General features: G+C 44.5%; 1 protein-coding gene and 1 pseudogene across 1 annotated transcript; one reads left to right on the top strand and one right to left on the bottom strand.

Moving 5' to 3' along the window:
• Positions 1 to 711: 711 nt before the first annotated feature.
• On the top strand, positions 712 to 26,512 carry LOC125544598 (uncharacterized). The gene is made up of 15 exons (XM_087545683.1): positions 712 to 1,320; positions 2,168 to 2,329; positions 2,428 to 2,777; positions 2,917 to 3,085; positions 8,910 to 9,017; positions 9,219 to 9,504; positions 9,671 to 9,760; positions 9,920 to 10,000; positions 10,086 to 10,474; positions 19,185 to 19,262; positions 19,419 to 19,517; positions 22,222 to 22,347; positions 22,452 to 22,514; positions 22,650 to 22,720; positions 23,840 to 26,512. The coding sequence occupies exons 1-6, from the start codon at positions 1,222 to 1,224 to the stop codon at positions 9,321 to 9,323; spliced, it is 993 nt and encodes a 330-aa protein (XP_087401809.1). The 5' UTR covers positions 712 to 1,221; the 3' UTR covers positions 9,324 to 9,504; positions 9,671 to 9,760; positions 9,920 to 10,000; positions 10,086 to 10,474; positions 19,185 to 19,262; positions 19,419 to 19,517; positions 22,222 to 22,347; positions 22,452 to 22,514; positions 22,650 to 22,720; positions 23,840 to 26,512.
• On the bottom strand, positions 3,080 to 8,845 carry LOC147988838 (uncharacterized; annotated as a pseudogene).
• Positions 26,513 to 27,142: the final 630 nt, after the last annotated feature.

Here is a 27,142-nt window from a genome sequence, read left to right on the forward strand (position 1 = left end):
TCAGCTGCATGATCTCTGGGATTCTCTCGCGAATAGTTGGCGCAAGTTGCTGGGGTGGGGGAGGCGTGGGTGCAGCTAGCGCGAGCACCGCTCGCCGGCGTGGAGGCATGCTGCTGGGTTAGATCTGTGGTGGCGGCGACGGCTATGGCGAGAGGAAGGTGCAGCGTCGCGAGAGCGAGAGGCATGCGAGAGCGAGAGCGAGAGGAACTGTCACCTAGCGTTGGGTTAATTATCTATATCTATATTATATCAATATAAAAAGACCCAAAAGGATAGATCCAATTAATCTTGGCCATTAAATCATGTCAATCCAACGACCTAGACTGCTTCAATGTCGAGCACTCAACACGTTTAGCGTGCAGTTAATTTCATGCCAAATATAATGCCAATCACATAATAACACGAAAATAACATCCTACTCCCTCTGTAAACTAATATAAGAGCGTTTGGATCACTACTTTAGTGATCTAAATGCTTTTATATTAGTTTACGAAGGGAGTACTTAATATCCGCATGCACTTAATACACTTTCAAATTAATGTGCATTGCACGTACACATTAACTAGTTACAATAATATTTGACTTCATATATACAAATGTAATACGCGGAACTAAAAAAACACCAAGGAGTACTCGAAAATAAAAAGATAATCCATCCAGTAAAATATGTCGCGGTAAACACCTGGCCGCCGTTATGGTGCGTCGTGCCCAGAAGAAAGCGAACGACTCTTCCCGTCAGTAGCATTAAAATTTTCACCGCACATTTCGGCCGTCTGCCACTGTACAGTCCCATTCACCGGGCCGTCGCGGCGGCCTCTCCCTCTTTTGCTTCGCCGTGAAAAGCGGCTTTTTTTTTTTTACCTTGCCCGTGAAAGAAAGCTCTTGAATCCCAAGGCGCCCAAGCAGCAAAAGCAATTGCAGGAGGGGAGGGAAGTCGCATCTCCTTCTCCGAGAAGCCAAAGTAATCCCCCCTTCCCCGTTGATCGTTCTTGGGCTTGGATACTTTTCTCCACGCAGCAGCGCAGGCGCAGGCGCAGGAGCCTGCCACCCCCACCACCACCGCCTCCGCCACCGCGGCGCCGCTGCTCTTCACCCCCGTCCCCTTCCCCTTCCCCTCCCCCTCCCCCTTCCCCAATGCGGCCTGCTTGCTCACGTGCTCGGGGCTAGGACCGAGACGAAGAGGGGGGAGAGAGCGCGGAAGACGGGGCCGTGCGGCGCGGCATGAGAGAGCAGGGCGACATGGGGGAGACGGATTTGGAGGACCTAGTGCTCTCCTGGTCGGCGCAGGAGATCACGGACGGCGACCTCTACGGAGGAAAGGTGCGTCGTCGATTCTTCGTTCCGGATGATGATTTGTGCGGCGCGGCTCGAGCTTTAGTTATTTTTTTTTTCGAATCCGCGCGTCCGGACAAGGCAATGTAAGCATACGTAGGTGCGCTGGGTTCGTTCTTAAATCTCATGATTTTTTAAGTTAATCGCGTTTAGTGCGCTGTTGTTTGCTGCCTTGCTGAGTTGGATGCTCCAAATAATGGGGTCATTGTTCCGTGCGCTAGGGTTTAGAGGGGTTTTCTGTAGATGTGTCATGGATGTGCAATTGGCATGTGCTGAGTGCCATTTCTGGACTGTGGCAACTTAATTGCTGCACGCTCGGTGACACATGGTGTTTGCCATATGTGCTGATTCAGGCTGACTAGAGGTTATGTGTAATTCCCTCAAAAAAAATAGAGGTTATGTGTAATTTTCACGTTACTGATGGAGGTGCCCACTGCTGTTGAAACACGCTAATTTGCTATGTCTATGGTTGATATGAGCAGCTTAAACCATGTATCTTATTCTTGCTGTAAATGAAACTGACCAGATAGCTATTTTGTTAGCATTAATTACATGCCATTTGTGTGCTCAAGGAACTGTTGAAGAATCTTTTACTGCCTATAACCAGTCATCTATGGATTGTGAGAGGCCGGTAATTAAGATTTTCAGGTCATGTGCTACTTCGTACCATGCTATGTCCATTAGGTGGTCCTTTCTATAGAGAACGTATCATCTTCTGTACCTCCTAGTTTTCTTGAAGAACACACTGTTTTTTCATTTTCTCGTATACACTTTTTCTCATGTTCCATTTTTGGTATTCATGAAACGTGATCGCATGATCAACTGTGGCGCTCAGGAGCAGGAGGAGGGGGTGGAGGAGGTGAAGCAGAGGGGAGGCGATGCTGATGGTGTTGATCAAAGAGACAAACCACCTCCAATATTTGTCCAAGATGCTTGGAGTTCAGCATTGTCTGAAGCTGAAGCTCGAGACCGTGGTTATAGTCAGAATTGCATCGAGGTAATTCGTTCTTAATCATATAAGAAATTTCACATTTCTGCATATTGTCCACAAATTTGGGCAACCAAAATACTTATGTCATTATCTATCATGCACAGGATGTTCCCTGTTTCCAAATCGACCTCAACGACATATGCAGAAAATCCTACAGTAAATTGATGAATCAAATTGATCGGAGGATGAAAAAAGTTAGTTCACTGCTGTTGTCAGGAACTCCAACTACACCTCCTAAAATTCCAGGTGTTGAGGCATTTCATATTGTTGAAATCGTTGATGCCAAAAATGAGCAGATTAAAGCCATTCAATGTTTATTCAGAGAATCAAGTCTTTACTTTGGCGCATTCCGTGCACTTGGATTAGACCCTGATTGGTTCATATTTGATGACGAACCAGTTCCACAATGGGTTAAAGGAACCAAAATACCATACAGTGTTGCACATGGTAACATGTAAGTACACTGAATCTCTTTTTTTGTACTTCATTGAGAACGAATTCCAAATGATTCCTTCTCATATATTCCATGAGAACTGGTGTTCATAAATATTGAAAAGCATGTTATTAAAAGTCACATGTATTTTTTATGGCAGCGCTGGTGTCACAATGGGGGATTTTTGGTGGATCGATATATTCAAAAATTTCTTGAAGTTTCCATCAATTCCATTGAACGACGTGGTGTGGGATCTTGAAGTGGCAAGAGCCATAAGGCGTGTTATTTTAGTCCTTCCGGAAGCCAAAAGGTTCCGTACTCATCAAAAGGTAGTTATCAATGTTGAGAATAGCAACTTGTATTATTTAGGAGGCCAAAGCCAACCATATATACACATACAAAAGGATGCCAAAAGGCTACAGAAGAATGCCAAGAGACTAAATACAAAAGGTCAAAAGACATCACTAACACCCCCCCCCCCCCTCAAACTCATGGTGGATCCACAACATTGAGTTTGGAAAGGTGAAATCCATGTTGCGCTCTAGTCTGGGCCTTCGTGAAAAAGTCTGCTAGCTGTAATTCAGAAGGCACATACTGAAGAGCAACAACATGATCCTGCACAGCAGCGCGCACATAAGAAGCATCAACGCCAATATGCTTGGTAAGCTCATGCTTCACGGGATCCCGTGCAATACTGATAGCACCAGTACTATCTGACAAGATGGTGGTAGGTGTAGTAACAGAAACACCAAAATCCTCCAATAACCATCTTAACCAAGTCACCTCTGCCGTCAGAAGAGACATAGCTCGCAACTCAGCCTCTGCACTCGAACGGGAAACTGCAGTCTGTTTCTTTGTCTTCCAGGCAATGAGAGAACCACCAAGAAAAACACAGTAAGCAGAAAGTGAACGGCGATCCGTAGGATCACTAGCCCACGTAGCATCCGAATAGGCCTGGAGCTGTAACGAGTTGGAGTGGGGAAAGAAGAGACGGTGAGAGATCGTGCCACGAAGATATCGTAGAACACGAAGAAGGTGACTATAGTGTACCGAAGTGGGAGAAGAAACAAACTGACTCAAGATATGAACAGGATAGGAGATATCTGGACGAGTGACGGCGAGATAGACAAGACTCCCAACAAGATGCCGATAACGTATCGGATCAGACAAGGGCTCACCATCAGAAAGCGCGAACATGAATATTGAGCTCCATAGGAGTCTCAACAATGCGCTCATCACTAAGAGCCGCATGAGTAAGAAGATCCTGAATATACTTTTCTTGGGAAATAAAAAAGCCATCAGAGGTGGAGGAAACCTCAATCCTAAGAAAGTAACGAAGAGGACCAAGATCGGACATAAGAAACTGCTCACTGAGACGGGCCTTGACAAAGGCAATGTACTCAGGGTCATCGCCAGTGATGATCATGCCATCAACATATAGAAGAAGAAGAGTCCGACCACGAGCTGAAAGGTGAACAAACAACGCTGGATCATGAGCACTCGCTGAAAAACCAGCGGTAGTCACCACAAAGGCAAAACGCTCAAACCAGGCACGAGAGGCTTGCTTAAGGCCATAGAGAGAGCGTCGAAGACGACATACCATGCCATCAGGAACAGAATACCCGGGTGGTGGCTGCATATAAACCTCCTCACGCAACTCACCATTAAGAAAGGCATTCTTAACATCAAGCTGAGAGACAGACCAATGGCGAATAGAAGCCACGGCGAGAAGTGTGCGGATAGTGGTCATATGGGCTATAGGAGCAAAAGTCTCATCGTAATCACGACCATGCTCCTGCTGAAAGCCACGAGCCACAAGACGAGCTTTGCAACGCTCAAGAGAACCATCGAAGCGAGTCTTAACTTTGTAGACCCACTTACAAGTGATGGGACGAACACTGGAAGGAAGAGAAACAAGATCCCACGTGCCGGTGCGCTCAAGAGCAGCAAGCTCCTCTGCCATCGCAAACTGCCATTCAGGATGAACAATAGCATCACGATAGGAGGTAGGCTCAAGTACAGCCGAAAGACCATATCGACTAGGAGAATAGCGGTCAGGGGGAGGGCGAGGGCGAGCCCGAAGACCATAAGTCGGCTGGGATGAGGAGGACGACGCACCAGAAGTAGATGGCACGTCAATAGATTTATCCACAACACGTGGACGACGAGTATAATGGAAAGGAAAGGAGGGAAGAGGTGGAATCACTGGAGGTTGGGACGAGGAATGTATCAATGATGAAGGTGGAGAAGGGGAAGGTATCGGTGATGAAGGTGGAGAAGGAGAAGATATCGGTGATGAAGGTGGAGAGTCATGCGATGAGGGAGGAGAGGAAACCGTAGGAGAGGATGACGTAGAATCTGCAACAGCAGGACAATGAATAGGAATACTAGGCACAGAGGGAGGTTTTTCAGGAAACGCGAGAAAAGAGATATCCTCTACTGAAAAAGTCAAGGAGGATGGTCGCGGGTAGAATGAACGAGACCCATCAAAAGTCACGTCCTGAGAAATACGCATCCGACGACCAACTGGATCCCAACATCGATAACCCTTATGCTCATCACTGTAACCTAGAAAAACACACTCGACTGACTGAGCGGTCAGTTTGGTGCGTTCTCGTGGGGCCAGGAGAACATAGCAAACACAACCAAACAACCTAAGCGCCGAATAATCAGGAGAATGATCAAAAAGATGCTCAAAAGGAATACCACCCTGCAGAGCAGATGAAGGTTGAATGTTTATGAGATATGTGGCAGTAGAGACAGCCTCAGCCCAAAAATGAGGCGGAAGAGAGGCGGCAATCATCATCGCACGAGCTGTCTCAAGAAGGTGACGATGTTTGCGCTCAGCCACGCCATTCTGAGCGTGAGCACCAGGACAAGAGAACTGAGCAATAGTACCCTGCTCGGCAAGAAAACCACGCAACATTTTAGAGATATACTCGCCAGCAGAATCAGCACGGAACACACGGATATGTGTAGAGAATTGAGTGTGAACCATGTTCGCAAAACGCTTATAAATAGTGAGAACCTCACTACGAGAAGACATAAAGTAAAGCCAAGTGTAGCGGGAGAAATCATCTATAAAAATAATATAGTATCGATGACCCCCTTTGGAAGCAAAGGGAGCCGGGCCCCATACATCTGAATGTACTAAATCAAAAGGGCGCTGAGACACCGACTCACTAGTAGGATAAGGTAACTGAATCTGTTTACCCAACCTACAACCCTGACAGTGTAAAGAGACATCTCCTGAGACAGGCCCCAGAAGACCACGATGAACTAAAGATGATAGTCGAGAACCACAAAGGTGACCAAGTCGATGATGCCACTGCTGGAAGGAGCTGATAGCTGAAACGGCGAAAGCAGATGTACTGGCGGGTGTGGTGGCAGCGGAAGGAACATGAAGCCAGTCTAACTCCCAAAATCCCTGAGAATCACGGCGGCGAGGGCCAGCTCCAACCAGAGCCTTCGTGTGACGATCCTGGATTGTGCAGGAATCAACGTCAAGAATGACACGACAACCAGAATCAGTAAGCTGACTCGCGGAAAATAGATTCATGGTAAGGCGAGGAACATGAGAAACATCTGGAACATAAAAGGAAGAAGTGGAAAGAGTCCCTCGACTAGCCACAGATATAGAAGTACCATCTGTTGTAAGAACATTAATAGGAAGATCAAGAGATCTAAGAGAGGACAAGATAGAAGAATCGGAAGACATATGAAATGAAGCTCCAGAATCCAGAACCCATTGGGATGTACCTGACTATGTAGATGGTGGCCGCTCAGCACTGGAAGCACCAGTCACAGAGCCTGCAGTACCTGTCGAAGAACCTGAAGCGGCAAGTAGACGCTTAAGCTTCACAATATCCTGCTCAGTCAAGGAGACAGTAGATGGCGTTGATGAAGAAGCACGAGTCCCAGAAGAAGAATTGCGCTCCCTGTTACGCATATCACGCTTCTTCTTGAAGCAATCAGACTCGGGGTGACCATCCCTGTTGCAGTAGCCGCAATGCGTACGAGGACGAGAGCGACCCTCACTACTAGGAGTGGGCAGTAGCGGTGGGGCATTGGAGCGAGAAATCACTGGTGGAGCAGCAGTTCGAGCAGCAAGCACAGAGGGAACCTGAAGCAACCCAGCACCACGGAGCCGAGTCTCCTCAGCACGAAGCTCAGCAAGTACCTCAGAAATAGGAACACGACCGCGAGCAAACAACTGAGCACGTCGAGGCTCAAACTCAGCACGGAGCCGTGACAGAAACTCATAGACACGCTGAAACTCCAAGTTGGACCTCACAGTCTGGCAACACGCACAAGTGCCACAAACAGCAGTGCGAAGGTTGTCAAGCTGGCGCCAGATAGAAGAACTTTGAGTGTAGAACTCATCAATAGTGGAGTCTCCCTGCTGAAGAGCATGCTCCTGACGTACCACAGACAAGTAGAGAGCATCACCAGAGGGCTGATAGCGCTGACGAAGACGAGTCCACATCTCAAACACAGTACTGAGGCCCATAAACTCAGATGCAAACTGTGGTAAAACACTGGAAGTGAGGACAGCCGCAGCACGAGCATCATCATCACACCACTGAGTATAAGCAGTCAGATCGTCACGATAAATAGAAAGAACATCCGAATAAACCACGACCTGCTGGTCATAAGTAGCGACTGCATCAGCAGCAGCAACCCAGGCTGCAGCCCTATCATCATCAGAAGCATCTGCGCCAAGATCCGGTGGAGGTGGCGGTGGAATAGGAGCCACAGGAGGAACTGGACGCTGAGGACAAGGAACCTTGCCGGAAAGAACTCCCCATAAACGAAGGCCACGCATGTGAATGCGCATAAAGGCAGCAAACTCAGCATAGTTAGCACCACCAAAAATCACCGGACAGCGTGGAACGGCGACATAGCCCAATGATGTCGAAGACATGATGCTCCTCTTCTGTCTTTTTCTTCTTTTTTTGTATATAATCAATCCACGCAGACGAAAGTCAATCACGCAGAAAACAGTGGCAGCGACCCGACCAGGGAGACAAAAGGCCCACGGCAAAGGTCGAACCTCGAGCAGCAGGAGACCTCAATTAGCCGGACTTCGTGACTGGTGGGTGAAGACGACGACCCGCGTCAGGACCACCAGCTCGGCAGGGAGCCACGAGCGAGGCAGGACGGGCCGCCGGCAGCGACGAGCGGAAGGGGTCGGTGGTGGGTAGCAGCCGGAGTCGGAGGGACGCTGGCCGCGGACGAAGGGGCGCCGGGCGGCCGAAGCCGGAGGGGCGCCGGTGGCCGCGGACGAAGGGGCGCCGAGCGGCCGAAGCCGGAGGGGCCCCGGCGGCCGCAAACGAAGGGGCGCCGGGCGGCCGAAGCTGGAAGTCGTTAGGCGGCCGAAGCTGGAGGGCGTCGGGCGGCCAAAAGAGCAGCGACGCGGATGGGGCGAGCAACAGGAGACGACCTTGGAGGAGGAACGAGCGGCTGGATCAATCGGGACCAAGTCTGATGGGATCCAACACACATCGCTGAAACACTGGGTTCCACACAACAGCTGGATGTGAAGCTCCTGTAGCTGTAGCTGGAGATGAACGCAGGCAACAGCAGAATCACGGGCCGGCAGAAAACAAAGCAACGGCGGGCGAGTAGGAGATTGGATCGGGAGAGCACGAGTTGCGCGTGCGAAAAAAATACCTAGAGCTCTAATACCATGTTGAGAATAGCAACTTGTATTATTTAGGAGGCCAAAGTCAACCATATATACACATACAAAAGGATGCCAAAAGGCTATAGAAGAATGCCAAGAGACTAAATACAAAAGGTTAAAAGACATCACTAACAATCAAGTCTTTGAGGCCTGGAATCACAGCAGAAGTAGAAGCTGAAGATGATATTCACAATTGGGCTAACCAAAGTCGGAAAAGCTTTGACTTTAAGTCGAATAAATGTGTTCAGCTTCCTGCAACCTCAAAGGGCAATTACGCAGAAATTCTTCGTAAGAAGGCGGTGCGTAAATCACAATTAATTGGACCAAGTGGAGAACTACTGCTACTGAAATATGATGAGGATTATGTGGTTCCAATAATAATAAAACAACAAAAGAAGGCTGCAAGAAAGGCAGCACATTGGAAGCCCGAGGAAGACATACTTGATAAGATTTGTAAGATCTTTCAGGAGCAGCTTGACAACCAGTTTGATCGGGCCCTCACCAAGCGCATTCGTCAACTAAGAAAACTACAAGACTTCCACAAATATCTGATATATATCCTCATCCACAAAGAGGTATCATCCCCTTCACTCTCTTTTATTTGTCTCCTATACAACTCAAGCACGTAAGTCTAGCCATGCATGAACCCCATGAATTCTAAGACTTAGATATGAGTTGATAGTAAAACCACCACATTTTTGACTGCTTTTGCAGAGTTTTCATTTTTTTACTGGTTATTAATATAGCTAACAGTTACTAAATCTTCTAACTACCAGGGTCTATCTATTCAAGAGAAGCTAGCTGCTGGTCTTCTATTGAAAAATGATTTGGAAGTGTTATGGGAATATTTCTTCTTCTTGCCTTCATTATATGAAATCTGAGCTCTCTAGATGTGTTGGCACATGTTATAAGGCAATCAGATCCACAGTTACAACCATTATTGCCGCACTCTTTCGATGGGTTCGTGTCGCTGGATGGATGGATCTGTTCCAAGAACTATATGAATGTATCTGTTGTGCGGATCCTGATCGCAATGAAACCGCCCTGGAGGTTTTTTGTAAGGTGACGCATCAGTCCTGCAATACATCAACTTGAATTCTGATTTTGTGTATAAAAACTCCCACTGGTTCCAGCTATATAGCAAGGGAGCCATGTTACTTGGCAGCTATGTCTATGAGCGTTATAAATGAATATATAGGTTAACTTTGTGAATACATGTCTATGACAGATAAGTGAAAATGATGCTCAACATTTGAACGTGGATATTATTGGTTTGCCTGAACGCCCAATTTGTGTATTCATGCCAGTGTTAGTACAGGTATTTGTTACATCTATTTACGTAGAGCAAATGCACTCACTTGCGCACCCTGTGAGTGGTGAATTTAGTTCATTCTGTAAACCAATTGGTTCACATTTCAACCAAATATAAATTTTCCACACACTTGATTTTGCTTAACATTCAGTTCATTTTTTCCAGTTTCTCAGATCTCCAGATGCAACTTTTAGAAAATTAGCACTTGGTTGTGTCAGGCAATATATGGTGATGCCAAACACACCAGTATGTGTCGCACTCATTCCCCTCCTCTCATCATGTTATATATATTGGTCAATATGTTTGACTAATAATTTCAATGTATCTACAGAGTTTGCATTACTACATGGATGAGTACTTTGAGCACTTGCTTGATCTCTTTAAAGATCCCTCACTGGATGTCCGGAAACAGGTATTAACTATGAGAATTCGACTTTATTTACAGTGGCACTAGTCTTTTGTTTTTAAAAAAGTGCACACAGGGTTTAAATATGCATATAAATAGAATTAACATATAACTCGGTAGATCTTTTGTTATGTTGTATGTGAAATCTTAACCTAGTCTACGGTGCAGATCATAATGATGATATATAAGTGCTGCTTGAAATAGTTTATTTGTCCAACTCCATATTTTGTCTTTTTAATTCTTCATTCATGTCCGTTTGATGGGTCTGTTTGGCCTGGATCCAGCTCGTTGAACATCTTCCATCAACTTTGGAGGTAATATCACGTTCTTGCTGTCCATTCGCCCTCTTCTCTGGATTTTTTTTCTTATGTTTTTTCCCCACAAAACTTCAAGTGCCCTGGGTGAATGGTCTTAACTTGCTTTGAAATTTGCGCTTCCATTGGTTATAGTCCCCCAAAACGCCGACCTGAATTTTGATTAACCACAGTTAACACGGTAAGGACATACTCCCTCCGTTCCTAAATGTAAGTCTTTTTAAAAATTTTAATGCGGACTACATCCGAAGCAAAAAATGAGTGAATCTACACTATAAAATATGTCTATACATCCGTATGTAATCCTTGTTAAAATCTGTAAAAAGACTTATATTTAGAAAATAGAGGGAGTATTCAGCATACAATAATCGAGTTTAGTGGCAGAAGCGCCCACCAAAACACAGGATTACAAGTCTAATCCAACAACAACAAAAACCCAACAACCCTGGAGGCTCGCGCTACATATGCCCAAACCATCTGATGTTGGACAAGCTTCTCTTTAATCGGTGCTATCCCAACTTTATCACATATGTCAACATTCCGGACCTGATCCTTTCTTGTGTGGCCACACATCCATTTCAACTTTCGCATGTCCGCTACACCTAACTGCTGAACTTGTCGCCTTTTAGTCGGCGAACATTCAGCGCCACACAATATCGCTGATCGAATCGTCGTCCTATAGAACCCGACTTTTAGCTTTTGTGGCACTCATGTCGCAGAGAACACCACAAGCTTGTGAAGCAGCAGAAAGGTTGTGGATGAGCAACTCCACCTTCCTGCTACACTGTGTACAGCACAAGTGTTGAAGGAACAGCTTGAACGTGTTGTGCTAGATATTGCTCTAGAGGCGAATGTAGGCCGATAGGGCAGCAAGAGTTCAATCCAGAACTCGTAGGGCACAAGATCTACTCCAAGATCTTAGATAAGAACGACAAGTTCTATTATCGGTAGAGGGTACATAGTCTGGGTTACATAGAGGTGAGGACCTCTATTTATAAGGCTTTGGGAAGTTTTCACATACTTCTACTTATAGCTGGAACCATAGTTAAAAAAGGTGTGCCTAAGCGAGCGCTTAAGCGCGCCTAGGCTCTAGGCGTTGGCAAAACGCATTACGCATAACTACGTTTAATCTGCGCATAAGCATACGCTTTGGTCAGTAAAGCGCATGGCGGTGGCAAAACGCATAATTTACGCCTAGCGCTTTTTTGAACTATGGATGGAACACTCTAAAAAACATTATTTAGGATTCACCATTCTACTCACGGCTACTTATAACTAGAGAACTCTAGAAACAGCAGGTAGGGTAGACAGAAAAGAAAAGAAAAGAAACACTACACTAGAGTGGAGGCATCTAGATGTAGCCAAACAAATCTGACATACGATTTTTTTTTCATCTAGTGTTCCTCATCATTCTCCTCTGGTTGTTTGGAACTTGCCCTCGAGTTATCTTCATAGAGCGCTTCTTCTGGATGGTAGAGAGTCAAGTCCGCAACATTGAAAGCTGCCCCTTAACACCTAAAGGCAGCCTCTCTTTTCGAAGGTAGACCATCACCTTATCACCAACTTGGAATGATTTTGGCCTCCTTTTGCAATCAGCAAGTTGTTTATATTTCTGATTTTGTGCTTCCAGAACACCACGAATCTCTTCAAATAACTCGGTGTAATTATCAGCAAAGGACAATGCTGATTTTGAGTTTCCCCTTGATGGTAGCTTCACCAGGTCCACCACATGTGTTGGAACTTTAGTGTAGATAACGGAGAAAGGGCTCCTTCCTGTGGATCTATGCTTGGAGTTATTGTAGGAGAACCCTGCAAGAGATAGAGTCAAATCCCATTGTCCCTTTCTTTCTCCACAAATGCAACCGATCAGATTACCCAAAAACTTGTTCACCACTTTTGTTTGTCCATCTGTTTGTGGATGAGCAGTGCTAGAAAATTTCAATTCAGTGTTGAATTGCTTCCACAAAGTGAGCCAAAATGCAGCAAGAAACTTGGTATCACGGTCCGAGACGATGGACCTTGGTACTCCATGAAGTCTGACCACTTCTCGAAAGAATAGGTTTGCCACATGATGAGCATCCGTTGTCTTGTGGCATGGGATGAAATGAGCCATCTTAGAGAATCTATCCACGACCACAAATACAACATCACTTTCTCGTCTTGTTCTTGGCAAGCCCAAGACAAAGTCCATAGAGATGTCCTCCCATGGAGCAACAGGAACAGGCAAAGGCGTGTATAACCCTGTTTTTTGGACTTGGCCTTTGCAAGTTTGACATATGGGGCACCGTTGAACAAACTTTCCAGCATCTCTCTTTAGTTTTGGCGAAAAGTAGCGAGCTTCCAGGTTAGCGATAGTATTGTCCCATCCAACATGGCCACTAAGATCACTTGAATGGAGTTCTCTAATTAGTTTGTCATGCAGAGAACTCCTTGGGATGCACAAACGATCATTTTTTAAGAAATAGCCATCCTGCACCAAATAGTCATCACCCAATGGTTGGCCCCTTGCGTGCTTTACCCAAACATGGCCAAAGTCTTCGTCACCCTCATACAACTCCTTTATTTGATCCAAGCCCGGAAGTTCAGCTTCAAAAGAAGTCAAGAGGCATGAAAGACGACTCAAAGCATCGGCCACTCTGTTAGTTATTCCGCATTTATGCATGTTGAGATAGTTAAACCTCTCCAGATATGTTATCCATCTTGCTAGCATGCGGTCAACATGCTTTTGATTTCTAAAATGCTTCAAGGATTGATGGTCGCTATAAACAATGAACTCTTTAGGCAGCAAATAGACTTCCCAAGTTTTCAACGCTCTGAAAACGGCATATAACTCTTGCTGATAGGTACTCCATTTCTGTCTAGCTTCACTTAACTTCTAACTAAAGAAAGCAATGGGCTTCCTTTCTTGAGATAGGACAGCTCCAATGCCTACTCCACGTGCATCACACTCCAACTCAAAAGTCTTGTTGAAATCAGGTAGCACCAAGACAGGAACTTGTGATAGCTTTTGTTTAATCTCATTGAAACTAGCTTCAGCTGCTTCTGTCCATTGGAACTTTCCTTTCTTCAAACACTCAGTAATTGGTGCCATGATAGTGCTGAAATTCTTCACAGTTCGCCTATATAAAGTTGCAAGGCCATGAAAACTTCTTACCTTAGAAATGGCCTTCGGAGTTGGCCATTCTCGGATTGCTTCAGCCTTAGAATCATCAACATGAATACCGTCACATGTTATGACGAATCCTAGGAAAAGAAGTTGTGTTTGCATGAAAACACATTTCTTCAAGTTGACGTAGAGCTCATTTTCCCTTAGTACTTCTAGCAGCTTCCAAATGTGATTAAAGTGTTCATCCTCATCCTTGCTATAAATCAAGATGTCATCGAAATAGACCACAACAAAGTGGGACAAGAGGGTTAAAGGACTTGATTCATTAAGCACATAAAGGTACTTGGTGCATTTGAGAGTCCAAATGGCATGACTAGCCATTCAAACAACCCTTCCTTTGTCTTGAAGGCGGTTTTCCATTCATCCCCGGGTCTGATACGGATTTGATGATATCTGCTTAAATCTAGCCTTGTGAACACTCTTGCTCCACTAAGCTGATCCAACATATCATCCAGACGGGGAATCGGGAATCTATACCTTACGGTGATCTTGTTAATGGCTCTACTGTCCGTACACATGCGCCAAGATCCATCTTTCTTTGGCGTGAGTAGGGCTGGTACAACACATGGGCTAATATTTTCTCGAATGTGCCCCTTCTGTAGCAATTCCTCCACTTTCTCCTTCAATATATCATGCTCTTTTGGGCTCATTCTATGTTGAATCCCTCTCATCGGTGGTAGGCCCTGTGGCTCCCCAAGTATGCTATGAAATTCTGCTAATAAGCCACGTACCTTTGCTGGAATTTCAACAGTCGGGTGCTCTTCTCCTTGTACAATAAGTGCAGCACATAAATCCGCCTCCTTCAAGTCTTCCATAAACTCATTAGAGGTGTGGGAGATAGTTAACATACTGTTCCCCTTGTCCTTAGATATATTACCATCAATTTTGTTTGGTAGAATAATGATCTTTCTCTTGTTCCAAATGAAAGAGTAAGAATTTTCCATGCCCTTGTGTGTAGTATCCACATCAAATTGCCAAGGTCTCCCAAGAAGAACATGGCTGGCATCCATGTCAACAACATCACACAACACATTTGAGCGATAATGCTTACCTAAAGAAAGTGGCAGGTTGCATTGTTTGGTGATCCTCATATTCACTCCTTTCTTGATCCATCCAATAGTGTAGGGATTTGGATGATCATGGGTTTCAAGCTTTAAATGGTCCACCAACTTCTGGGAGATAAGATTCTCGCAGCTGCAACTATCAATCACTAGTTTGCATACCTTGCCATTCACCGTGCATTTGCTCTCAAATATTTTCTTCCGTTGTGTGTCATCGGGTTGTGGTGTGGAACATAGGAGACGCTGGATCACACATACCACCTGTTCACCTACTTGACAAACCTCTTGTCCGTCTACATCTTCAAATTCGTATTCTCCCTCATCACCTTCACCATCATGGATAGTCGTGTTAACAAATTTCCTTAGTGGGCAACCGCTGGATATGTGTCCCCCCCTTTACCACATTTATAGCACTTTGGGCCTTCATTTGCCTTACCCTTGCCTCTAGTTTTCTTCGGGATGGGCTGTTTTGTCTTTGGTGGAGTGGTCTTTTCTTCCACTCTATTAGGTTGGCTCCTAGATGAGCCTTCGGTATGAGGATATGGAGGATATGGAGCCTTAGTTGTCTTTCTCATCCTCACAAACCTCTCGGCCTTTAAGGCTAGAGCTTGTGCTTGATCAATGGACCAGATTTGTTGCATCATCAATTGATCTTGAATAGCATCATTGAGACCATTGATGTACCTTGCAACTTGTTGATCTTCAGTTTCAGCAAGGTTGCACCTCACTTGTAGCCTTAGAAACTCCCCCGTGAATCTGAAACAGTCCTATTTCCTTGAGCACAATTTTGAAATTGGATAAATAGGATCTTGTCATACTCAACGGACAACAATCTCCCTTTCAAGAGACTTTTCATTTGCCGCCAAGTTCTCACACGAGGTTCTCCTCTCAGCCTGCGCTCTTCTTGAGTGCGATGCCACCATGCACTGGCTCCTCCTTTCAACTTGTATGCGACCAAAGGAACTCTACGATCTTCCGTAACCTCCATGACCTCAAAGAAAGTCTCCACTTCATATAACCAATCTAGGCACCCTTCAATATCAACATTTCCATTAAAAGTTGGGATCTCAGCTTTCACCTTGTATGTATCCCTTGCATATATAGGGCTGGGTACTCTCCGATATGCATAGAGATCAGCTTCTTCAAGGGCTTCATCATATTCTTCACCTTCAGAAGTTTCAACATAAACTGGCCTTCTTGAAGCACGTTGAACAGCATGTTGTTGTGGCGGTCTTGCTCCAAGATTACCTCTCCTTCTTTGATGAACATCTTCTTCTTTAGATGAATCTCCTTCATTGGTAGCAAGGGGGACACCCTTTCTTATCATCTCAACCAGCTGATCAAATCTCCGATTAAGATCTTCACGCAGCTCTTTGATTTGTTGTTCTGCAGCATCCATCCTCTTTTCCAATTGCTCCATCGCTTGCTGCAGCTTGCTCTTGAAGAGGACAGCAAGAACTAGTATGGATCAACGAGGCTCTGGTACCACCTGAAGCAGCAGAAAGGTTGTGGAGGAGCAACTCCACCTTGCTGCTACATTGTGTACAACACAAGCGTTGAAGGAACAGCTTTAACGTGTTGTGCTAGATATCGCTCTAGAGGCGAGTGTAGGCCGATAGGGCAGCAAGAGTTCAATCCAGAACTCCTAGGGCACAAGATCTACTCCAAGATCTTAGGTAAGAACAACAAGTTCTATTATAGGTAGAGGGTACATAGTCTGGGTTACAAAGTAGAGGTGGGGACCTCTATTTATAGGGCTTTGGGAAGCCTTCACATACTTCTACTTATAGCTGGAACACTCTAGAAAATATTATTTAGGATCACCATTCTACTCACAGCTACTTATAACTAGAGAACTCTAGAAACAGCAGGTAGGGTAGAAAGAAAAGAAACACTACACTAGAGTGGAAGCATCTAGAAGTAGCCAAACAAATATGACATACATATATTTTTTTCATCTAGTGTTCCTCATCAGCTTGGCGCCACTTCATCTATCTGGTTTTGATTCCATGGCTCACATCTTCATCGGTATCACCATCCTTCTGCAACATTGACCTCAAATATCAAAGTGTCCTTCTAAGGTACCACCTACCCATCGAGGCGAACCTTCTCCTTGTGCCAAGTAGTACCGAAACCGCGCCTCATGTACTAGTACCACATTGTCCGCTAAGAGCATACACCATGGATATTTCCTTGTAATATTCCTTGTGATCTCTTCCATCACCAAAGCAAAAAAGATAAGGGCTCAAAGCTAACCCTTGGTGTAGTCCTATTTTAGGGCCTCTTTGATTCACAGGATTGTAAAAACATGGGAATAGAAAAAAAATATAGGATTGAAATGTCATGCTCATCTCAATCCTATAGGAGTTTAGGTTGTTTGATTGCATCATAGGAAAAACGAAGGATTATTTCAAAGAGGTTTGACTGGATGCTAGAAATCCTATGGGAAGTAGTACAAAAATTTCCTTAGGAAAAAATCCTATAGGATTCAATCCTATGAATCAAACAACCAATATAGGAAAATTCCTAAGGATTCTAATCCTCCAAAATTCCTATGCAAATCCTTTGAATCAAAGGAACCCTTAATTGGGATGTTATCCGTGTCCCGTCATTTGTTCGAACACTTGTCACAACATTATCGTACATGTCTTTGATGAGGGTAATGTACTTTGTTGGGACTTGGTGTTTCTCCAAAGACCATCACATGACATTTCACAATATCTTATTGTATTCCTTTCTCCAAGTCAATGCACACCATATGCAGATCCTTTTGCTCCTTGTATCTCTCCATAAGTTGCCGTACCAAGAAAATGATTTTCATGGTCGACCTCCCAGGCATGAAACCAAATTGATTTTTTGCCGCACTTGTCATTCTTCTTGAGCGGTGCTCAATGACTCTACTTAATAGCGTTTTGGACATCATCGTTCCACCACTAGGTATCTTTAGCGTTGCTTGTACTTCCCCCGATCACTGCAAACTCCTCCAAAGCCACCTTACGGATGCAAGTCGCCATCTTCATTCACATATTGTCTGCATCACCTCATTCCCAAGGGCCCTCCTTAATGACTCTCTCCTTGAAAGCCTTAGTGGCCTCTCCCTTGAGCTTCCACCACTTCGCTCTAGCAACTTTGGCATGCTTATCCCGCTGGACACAAATTCGAAACTAGAAGTCGGCCACCATGAGCTTATATTGAGGTGTAACACTCTCTGTAGGTGTCACCTTGCAATCCAGGCAAGCACGTCTGGCTTCTCTTTTCGAGAGGAAGAAATCAATCTAGCCAGAGTGTTGCCCACTACTAAAAGTCACTAGATGCGACTCTCTTTTTAAAGAGGGTGTTAGCTACGATCATGCCGTAGGCTAGAGCGAAGCTTAAGACATCTTCTCCTTGATTTGTGATGCCATAGCCAAAGCCCCCATGCACCCCTTCACAACCAGTGTTAGATGTGCCCAATGGCTATTGAGGTCTCGTCCTATGAAGAGCTTCCCACTAATAGGTATACTCCTAACCATGGTCCTCCAGGCCTAACTAGAACTCTTTCTTAGTGTTCTCATTGTGGCTTACTTGTGGGGCATACGTGTTAATAACATTGAGAACTAAGTCCCTAACTACCTGCTTGACCGGGATAGTCCGATCCCCTCGCCTCTTGACGGCTACCACTTCATACTTGAGGCTTTTGTTGATCAAGGTGCCTACTTCATTTGTGTTTGCAGTTGTTCTTGTGTACCACAACTTGAAGTCGGTATCCTCCACCTCCTTCGCCATCCGTCCCCTCCAATTGGTTTCTTGGACGCGAAGTATATCAAGTTATCAACACCTGTCCTCACCGATGTATCAACTAGTTCCTATAACTTAACTATTATGGACCCTACGTTCCAACTACCTAAGCGGATCGTATAAGGCTTGGCTATGTTCCTTACCCTTCGCACTCTTCGAGTCAAATGCGAAGACCCTCACTCATTTTTCACTACACCAGTCATCGATGTAGCTCGGCCTGATCCTTGCTCACTTGTCAGCATATCCAGATCAAGATACGATGTGCCACCAAGGGGGTGACGGCCCAGCCCTTCCCATTTGACACCAAGCACGGTTTCGATATAGCGTGTCGCTAAGAGGGTTACACCCCAATGATGTTTTTCTGGGTTTCATCACCGTAAGAGTGGCCGAGTTTTGATGTTGGCTCGTCAAGCCTATCACAACCCTCCTCGTTTACTCAGGCTTGGGACCGGCTATGTTAAGACAACATAGGCGAAGTTCAAGTCTAATCCAAGGCCGCAAAATTTTGAACCCAAGCCTCCAAAATGGAACAACCGACGGTTTTCAGAATAATCCCTGGCATTATTGACTTGGACAACTGTATATTCACTTGACTTTCTGTTGTTGTGGGTGCTTGTTATAGTTTTTGTGGTTGAGATTCTATTTTCTGCCTTGAGTTCTTTGGATGATCGTAAATCAACTTATGTAATTATATGTAATTATGCAGAAAAAGTTGGCTAAGATGGATGATGAAGGTTGGAATGACAATGAGTCGGCATTCTCATCGTTTGGTGCTATAGCAGAGGTACAAATTACAACACACAATATTTTCACAGGCTTGATTGATCGTTATTGTACTCACATGTGTGAACGAAAGGCAATTTTTTTTAATATTTCCCCTTCTCATATCATGTTGCTTGCTGATGTGCCTTTCCTAAGTGGTTTGTTTCTTCAATTGCAGGTTTTTGCCTTGCTAATACTACATATTGATGAGAAGTTTCCCTTGATACGGAGTACGATACGTCATATTATTGTGCTCTGCAGCAAGTTTACTATCCAGGTGACAGATTGATTTAAACCACAAATAAATCATGAACATGGATACTAATATATTATCATGTAAGCACGTACTATGCATATAGTAGATACATCTACATAAACCGTTAGTATGTCCATCACAGAAATAAACACAAGGGGGACGAGCGGATTATACCCTCTGGTAGTCCAGGTCAAAGTCGCGGTGGCGGCAGTAGCTTCCTTGCAAGCCTTCGTCTGGTCTTTGGAGTCCCCGACCATGGCGATGTTGAAGGGATCGAGGACATAGTCGAAGTCGATGAACATCAGCGACAATTCGCACCTGAGACGCTCCCCAAAAACCGAATCGCCCCTTCTCCTGGTGCATGAACAGAAATGGTGGGGTTCCGGAAGCCTGCTCTTCCATACAGCCGTGCACGCGGTGGACTAGATGGATTGCCGGAAGCAGCAACATCGTATGGAACGGCCGTGGGATTTGCCCAAGGAGGTAGAGTAGATGCGATCTGATCTAGATGATGGCTAGGGTTGTCGATGCCTCCAATATATAGGTGGTCGGGTAGGAAGATGTGGTGTTGTGCCCACGCCCGAGTCGGCAACAGCCCACAGCCCGACGTTACGGATTCATAGCGTGTCCGTTAATGACTCGTAATTAATTAATAATTATTGCTGACCGGCAAAAAAGCGCATGCATGACATAGGTTTAAGCTCGGCTCGTCTCAATCACAAAACACGACGCACACGCGGGCAAGGCGTGGCTTTGCGAAGTGGACAACGAAGGAGCATGCATATATCACTCCTCTTCTTAAGCTCCAATAATATGGGGAAGAGAAACCCTTGTAAAGGGGTTTTAACTTTCCTCCACTCATGAGGTGGTACTAAATTGTTACCACCATGTGATGACACCCCACATGGGCCTTTGAGATTTTTAGGAATGATTTCATACATGGGCCCTAGGTCCATCTATAATTCAACAACCCCCCACCAGATCTCGAATGTCCATAGTGTTGTCCTCTGTTCAAAACACTATTTAATACTCCTCCACAACTATCTCACAAGCATTTGAGGTCTAGTTCACATTACTATGCCCTTCAAGTACCATGATATATATATATATAGTATAGTGAAGTCCATGGCTCGTAGTACCTTTTAGATAGCGCATAACTCTTTCAACAAGATGCCAATGTACATCTCCTAGATTGGAAACAAACCGGGTCGGTTTACTCATAGCAAATGTTATGTAAGGCCTGGTAGCGCAAGCGCTGGGTACATGAGTGAACCAATAACTTGAGGCTATCTCAATTGATCTTTAGTTGTGCCTTCGAACTTTCGAATCCTCACACTAGGATCATATGATGTTGGAGAAAGTTTGCAGTCTTAATATCCAAAGCGCCTCAAAATCCTGTCAACATAGTGGGGTTACAGAAGTGTAATCCCACCCTTAGTATCGCTCAGTAGCATGATGTTCAAGATAACATCAGCCACACCAAGATCTTTCATCTCAAAGTTAAGAGATAGAAAGGCCTTGACCCCCTCAATAACCTTGAGGTTGGTTCCAACTATCAGTATGTCCTCAACATACAAGTATAGTATATACTTTCGCTCCACCATAGCGATAGTATACACATTTGTCAGCTTCATTAATAACAGAACTTCGCTTGCTATTGTTTAGGTGCTTGTTTTAGGCCATACAAGATTTCAAACTTGCACATTTCTTTCCTGACCATCTACTACAAAGCCGTTTAGATGTTGCATGTAGATTTCCTCGTGTAGCTCTCTGTTTAAAAATCTTGACGTCCATCTGTTGGATGAGAAGACCATCTGAGGCCACAAACGAGAGTAACACTCGAATGGTGGTTAGTCTGGTCACATGAGAGTAAGTATCAAAGAAATCCTCTCCCTTTTTCTGGGTATGACCCTTGGCCACAAGCCTAGTCTTGTACTTTTCAATTGTACCATCGGGCCTAAACTTCTTTTTTACCACCCACCTACATCCCACTGATTTGCAACCATAGGGACGTTTAGTGATCTCCCATGTCACGATAGCCATGATGGAATCCATCTCACTACGGACCGCATCCTTCTAGTAGTCAGCATCTGGAGATGCATACGCTTCTGCAATAGAAGTTGGAGTATCATCCACGAGGTCCATAAGAAAATCATCTCCATATGACTTTGGAATCCTCTGTCTCTTACTCCTAGCAAGATCTTCCTTGTCTTCATCCATAGGATTTTCATCATGTGTTCGTTCATAATATTCCATAGGAATGGCAGGCTCAGGATCTCCTCAGATTCTCGTCTAGAAGTGCTTGCATATCTCTCATAGGAAAAATATCCTCAAAGATTGGAGAGAAGCTTGTCCAACATAGTTTGAGGTGCTTAAGGCATATTCAGCGCAGGCCTCCAGAAGCTGATGGCTAAAGCATGTTGATAATGTCAAGATAGGTCGGGGTAGACCAAACTGGACATGTGCGAAGTCCATGAAGAGAGATCTGAAAGGCTGGAATATCACCAAAGAACTAGCCATGGACAGGGTGCTTGGAAGTTAGTTATCCACGTGCTAGAGCCATGACTTGTTTGGGACTAGTCTTTGTTGTTGTTGTGGTTGTTGTTTGTATTTTATATGCAAAAATTTCATCATGTTGAGATAATGGTGTATGATGTGGTATTTGTTCTTATTTCGCAGTAAATTTGTGGTTCTTAAGATATTGTTCAAATTTCTTTGCACACAGGGCCTTGGCCATGCAGATGGTGGGGAACAATTTGTGCTTGTCCTCATAGGATTGCTTGGTAAGACGTTGGATGTGGATGAAAACGTGCAGGAGCTTGCCGTCTATGCACTTGAAGCACTGGAAGAGGTTTCTTATTTCTGTTTATTCAATGTATTATCTTTCTTTAAAGAATTCAGTTGTTTGTCTTTGTGATCTGAAACATAACTCGCTTTTATACTTGTGTACCATAGGAAATGGAGATACAGAAAGGTGCTGAAGATGAAGCGATACTCGCTTGCCAGTACTACATCCAGGTATGATTTGTTATCATTATCTCCATATAAATTGATTCCGTTAAATAAGGAAAAGAACCCACTTCTCTTGAAGTATATGACATGACATGACAGTAGTATCCGGAGGAACTGACAAACTCTCCTCTCCTAAACTAGGAGCATGGAGCGGAGGGCTGGGAAAAGTTGATGTCCATCCTTGACCCAGCAATTGTTCGAAGGCTTCAAAGGTACGAGGTCTGAGGCTACACAGAGAGAGAGAGAGGGGAGAGGGGTGTACAACCGGGAGGAGAGGGGGGGGGGGGCTCAATTTTGCAGAGTTAGTGGTTGCAGACATGACCAATTTTGCAGGCAGAGATAGAGAGGGCAAAGTCAAATCATTGCATGGAGGAAGAGATTACCATGTATGATCTGATTGTCTACCCGCTGGCTCTTAAGTCCTATCCATATATATATATATAAATATATATATATATATATATATATTTATTTATATTTATATTTATTATATCAAGACAAGACTGTACACGCCGCCGCCCCACATGTGCATGCAGTCCGGCCGCCCGCAATAGGGAGGGCCGTTTCGCCCCCAACCGCCGCCTACCTCGCCGGCGCAACCCCATGCCGTAGTTAGGTCTTTTGGGTAGCTCGCCGCCGCGCCACATCTAGCAAAACAGAGTATGGTATGGTACGGCGCCATTACAAAATCAGAGCTGCAATAGGGTTGACCCAGTGCTCCGATCCTCCACCCAATTCGACTCCTCAAACCGGGGGGCGTTTCTGCGCGATTGTTTTGTTGGTATTGCGAGCAGTGTGATTCGGTGGTAATCCATCCTTGCGCTGAATTTGGGCTTCATCATGCTAACTGAAACTGTGAAGCACAGGTAGGTTGTAGGGGCTGTGAGGAAGTCGACGGGGATTAGCTAGGATATACTCCGTATTAATCAGTAACCCACCGATGTCAGATCTTTGGATCGACCACAGAGCAACTAGGCTGTAGACAGACACCGACGAACCTTATTTGCTTCACTAGCCTGACCGACGTGTTAGAGTACACTGAAAGACTGGTGAAATAGGAACAGAGTTCAAACCGTGGTTCAACAGATGTGATTTTTGTTCTTCTTCACACCGTCGCCAGTCTGATGCCATGTCGTTTGCAGACTCGACTCCCCTGGTTCCTGATGCTGCATCTTTTGTTAGTTGCTCTTGCCCGTCGCCCCTACCTTTGATTATACTGGGATGGGATGGGATATCCAGAGTCATAATAGTTGGCCCCTACTTGAATTTATGTTATCTCAAAGTTGAGTGCGCTACATACTGAGGCAACGCGCGCGTGTGTGTGCTGACAGGTTGAGATGGGGAGAAGCAGAGGTGGAGGGGAGGTGGAGGAGACCAGGCCACAGTTGCGTCCGACGGTTGCAGAATGAGCCCTTTTCACGCCCTCCTCAGACCCTCCTACTCACCAGCCAGTGGCTCAGACGCCCAGCCCAGCTGTTTCGTTCTACATACTAGTTGCATCTTTTTCTCTTTTTTGCCTCCTCAGCTCGGATTTGACTGGTCAACCTTGCAGCTTGTGCACTGATCAAGACGCAGGCCACACAGGCAGGCAGGAAGACGGGCATGAAGCATTCGTTTGCTGCCGTTTCTCCAGGTAATCTGATTCTCCGTCAGGTTTGCCTGGCTGCCTAGGCACTAACAACAAACTCCATCCTTTGTTTGGCTGGCTATCGCCCTAAGACCTAGTGGACCTCATTGTGATGGCTGGCTCCAGTAGCAGGCAGGCACGAGATGGAAACTACCAGTTTGAGGAGGGCCGGGAGTAGCAAATTAGACATGGTTTCTTCCATCCTTTGCCTGCAGCTATCATCTACCAACTGTTTCTGTTTTTACGTGTACCAACTGTTACTTATTAACCTGTATGTATGTATGTATGTATGTATGCCTCTTGTCTTTGTATTCCAGCTACGCACGGCTGTATACAACAAGAAAGAGACCTGAAGAAAGAAAATGCAGGCCACCACCCGAGCCACAAGTTCTAATTGAAGTGGCCGATTATCCATTGAGTTGGTAAGATTAGGAGGTAATCTTCACCACTAATTATTTTATTTTTATATATAGGTTGCCTGTTTTGGTGGTGTGCATTCAAGATTGAAACTAGCTAGCTTTTAACGTCTTCTCTTCTTTGCAGTATTCTCGTGTTTCTTCTAGGAGAAAATGCTTTGCTTGTGTGGTTTGTCTAGTGTTCCTGTTTGTTTGTTTCTCGAGTTACAGGCAAGCTGTGGTTGGCCTAATGTTAGGAATGGAGGGCTGGTAGGTTCGGCCTCTGCAAATTGCATACTATCATGATCTTTGTAATTTTTTGTTTAGTTATGTTTTCGTTCCTCTGCTCTATCTATGGTATATATATTTAGTAATTCTATATCTTATTCCATTATATTCTGATGGAACTAATGGTCTGCACACCACAAGGTGTTTTCACAAGATTCTTTATGATCTGGCAATTCGATATATTTTGCACATGCTATGACATGTGGGGGCATAATTATCAGTGCCGTCCCCATGCTCAAGCTACATCAATATCAGGGGCTGCTCATCTCCTAGTAGGTTATCTTGGTAGTTATTTTATTACTCCCTCCGTCCCAAAATTCTTGTCTTAGATTCGTCTAGATACGGATGTATCTAACACTAAAACGTAACTAGATACATCCGTATTTAGACAAATCTAAGACGAGAATTTTGGGACGGAGGGAGTAGATTAAGTTGTTCCCAGTTAGCGGCAGCCTGTTAGCATATGATTCCCTGATCCTCAGGTAGAAGATGTTAATCTTCTTTGTTGCTCCGTCTATTTCCGCCGCCTAGCTGCGGCAGGCAAAGATGGAGCATTACCTCTTTTGCTTGCTTATGCCCGACCCCATGACTGTATGTTTTACTTGTGCTTCCAGTATGTGGTTTTACAAAACGAGGTATCTTTTTGATTCAGTACTTGCCAGGCCAAACAGTTTCAGTTTGGAAGGTATAGTCTGTAATCTTTATCCATGTGTGTGCCTTGCTTAGAGCATTGACCATACACGGGTATTTGTTTCACAGAATTGAGGTTACAATCGCTACATAATGGTACATTGTTTAAAATAAGATCATTCATATATTCTTAAACATAAGTTACTGAACACAAGGGTTGCTGCAGCATCATTGTTTATGTTAATCATAGGAAATAGACTTGTTATTTACGGAAGTAAGATATGCATTGTTTTGGTATTTCACATGCTATCTTAACATATTAAGCTGCCCTCTGTAGAAGATTGAACCAGTGAAATTTACATTCGATTCCTGTAAATTGTTAACAGATGCATCAACTTTCCAAGGAAGCATTTGTCTTTGTTTGTCAAATTGTTCTTCTGCCTTTTTGGTTAGTCTATGGAACATATGAAAGCTGTTATAAGTTGAACATGGCGATTTTTCATCAACAACTCGAGGAATGGATTCATGCTGCTAGTTTTTTCCATATTTTGGTGCTTGATAGAGCCTCGTAGGTTGATCTGATGAAAAATAGGATGGGCTGAGAGAAGAAGGTACAGAGTTTGTATCTTGCCTACTCTTTTTCTCTTGCAGGGCACTAGCATGTTCAGGTGGCTACGTTGTGTTAACTTCTCCTGTAGCTGGGAGCATATATATGGTAAATGAAAGAAGGGTAGGGAACGGGTGATGCAGTACGTACGCATTAGATTTTACTAGAAACTTTGCAAGGCTAACCTGTGGACTAGTTTTGTTTTTTGCTCAAATCTTTACAGGTTCGGATTCGTGGTAAGTGAATGATAAGGAAGTTGGTGCTCGATTTTTTTGGTGCCGCCGAAGGCTTTAGCCAACATTTTGATGTATTCTACCTTCCTTGGTCAGATATCTCCATGTATTGTTCTCTTTTTTTGATATGATGAAATGTAATTCGTGTCTTCCACACTGTTCAATACTTGTGCAGATCGATTAATAATGCTGGATCTAACACAATTCGCATTTGGACTTCGTTATTGTGCCACTGTCTGTTCTGTATATCTGCTTTATTCAGTAAATTGCTCAAAACTGCAACATTAGATTTTATTTAATTACATGAAAAAAATCTGAGGTCATAAATGTCGGTTCCACATGTCAGCATGGGAAAGAAAAAAACTAGTTCTAGTATGGAGGATCGAACCTAAGACCTCCTGATCGCAGGTTGCCTAGCAATGTGGTCTCATAGAGGTAAGGTGTGTATGAGTGCGTCCATAGGGGTGAATTTATGCTCATGTACAGTGACGAATCTTGAAAGAAAATAAAGGAGGGGCTCAAAGTTCACGGTGTGTAGAAGAAGTCAAAAACTCCAAATTCTTTAGTCTAAATAAGGTCAAAATTTGATATGAATACTAGTAATTTTTCTTTTCTAATTTTTGGAGGGGGGCTGGAGCCTGCCGAAGCCACCTTGGTAGATTCGTCCTGCTTGTGTACGTGAGCAATTTTGATTATACTGTGTGTGTGTGTGTGTGTGTTTTGGTATGCAACATCTTTGTTTTTTTATTGTTGGATGGAACACCGGTTACAGCACATATTACAGCATCAGGGTAGTTCTCAAACCACATACTTGGTGTCCATAGCTAACCCTGCACCCAAGGACGCAAGAACAT

This window comes from Triticum urartu, chromosome 1A (genome assembly GCF_056163025.1).
Source record: "Triticum urartu cultivar PI428250 chromosome 1A, HENAU_Tu73, whole genome shotgun sequence".
Taxonomy (NCBI): Eukaryota; Viridiplantae; Streptophyta; class Magnoliopsida; order Poales; family Poaceae; genus Triticum; species Triticum urartu.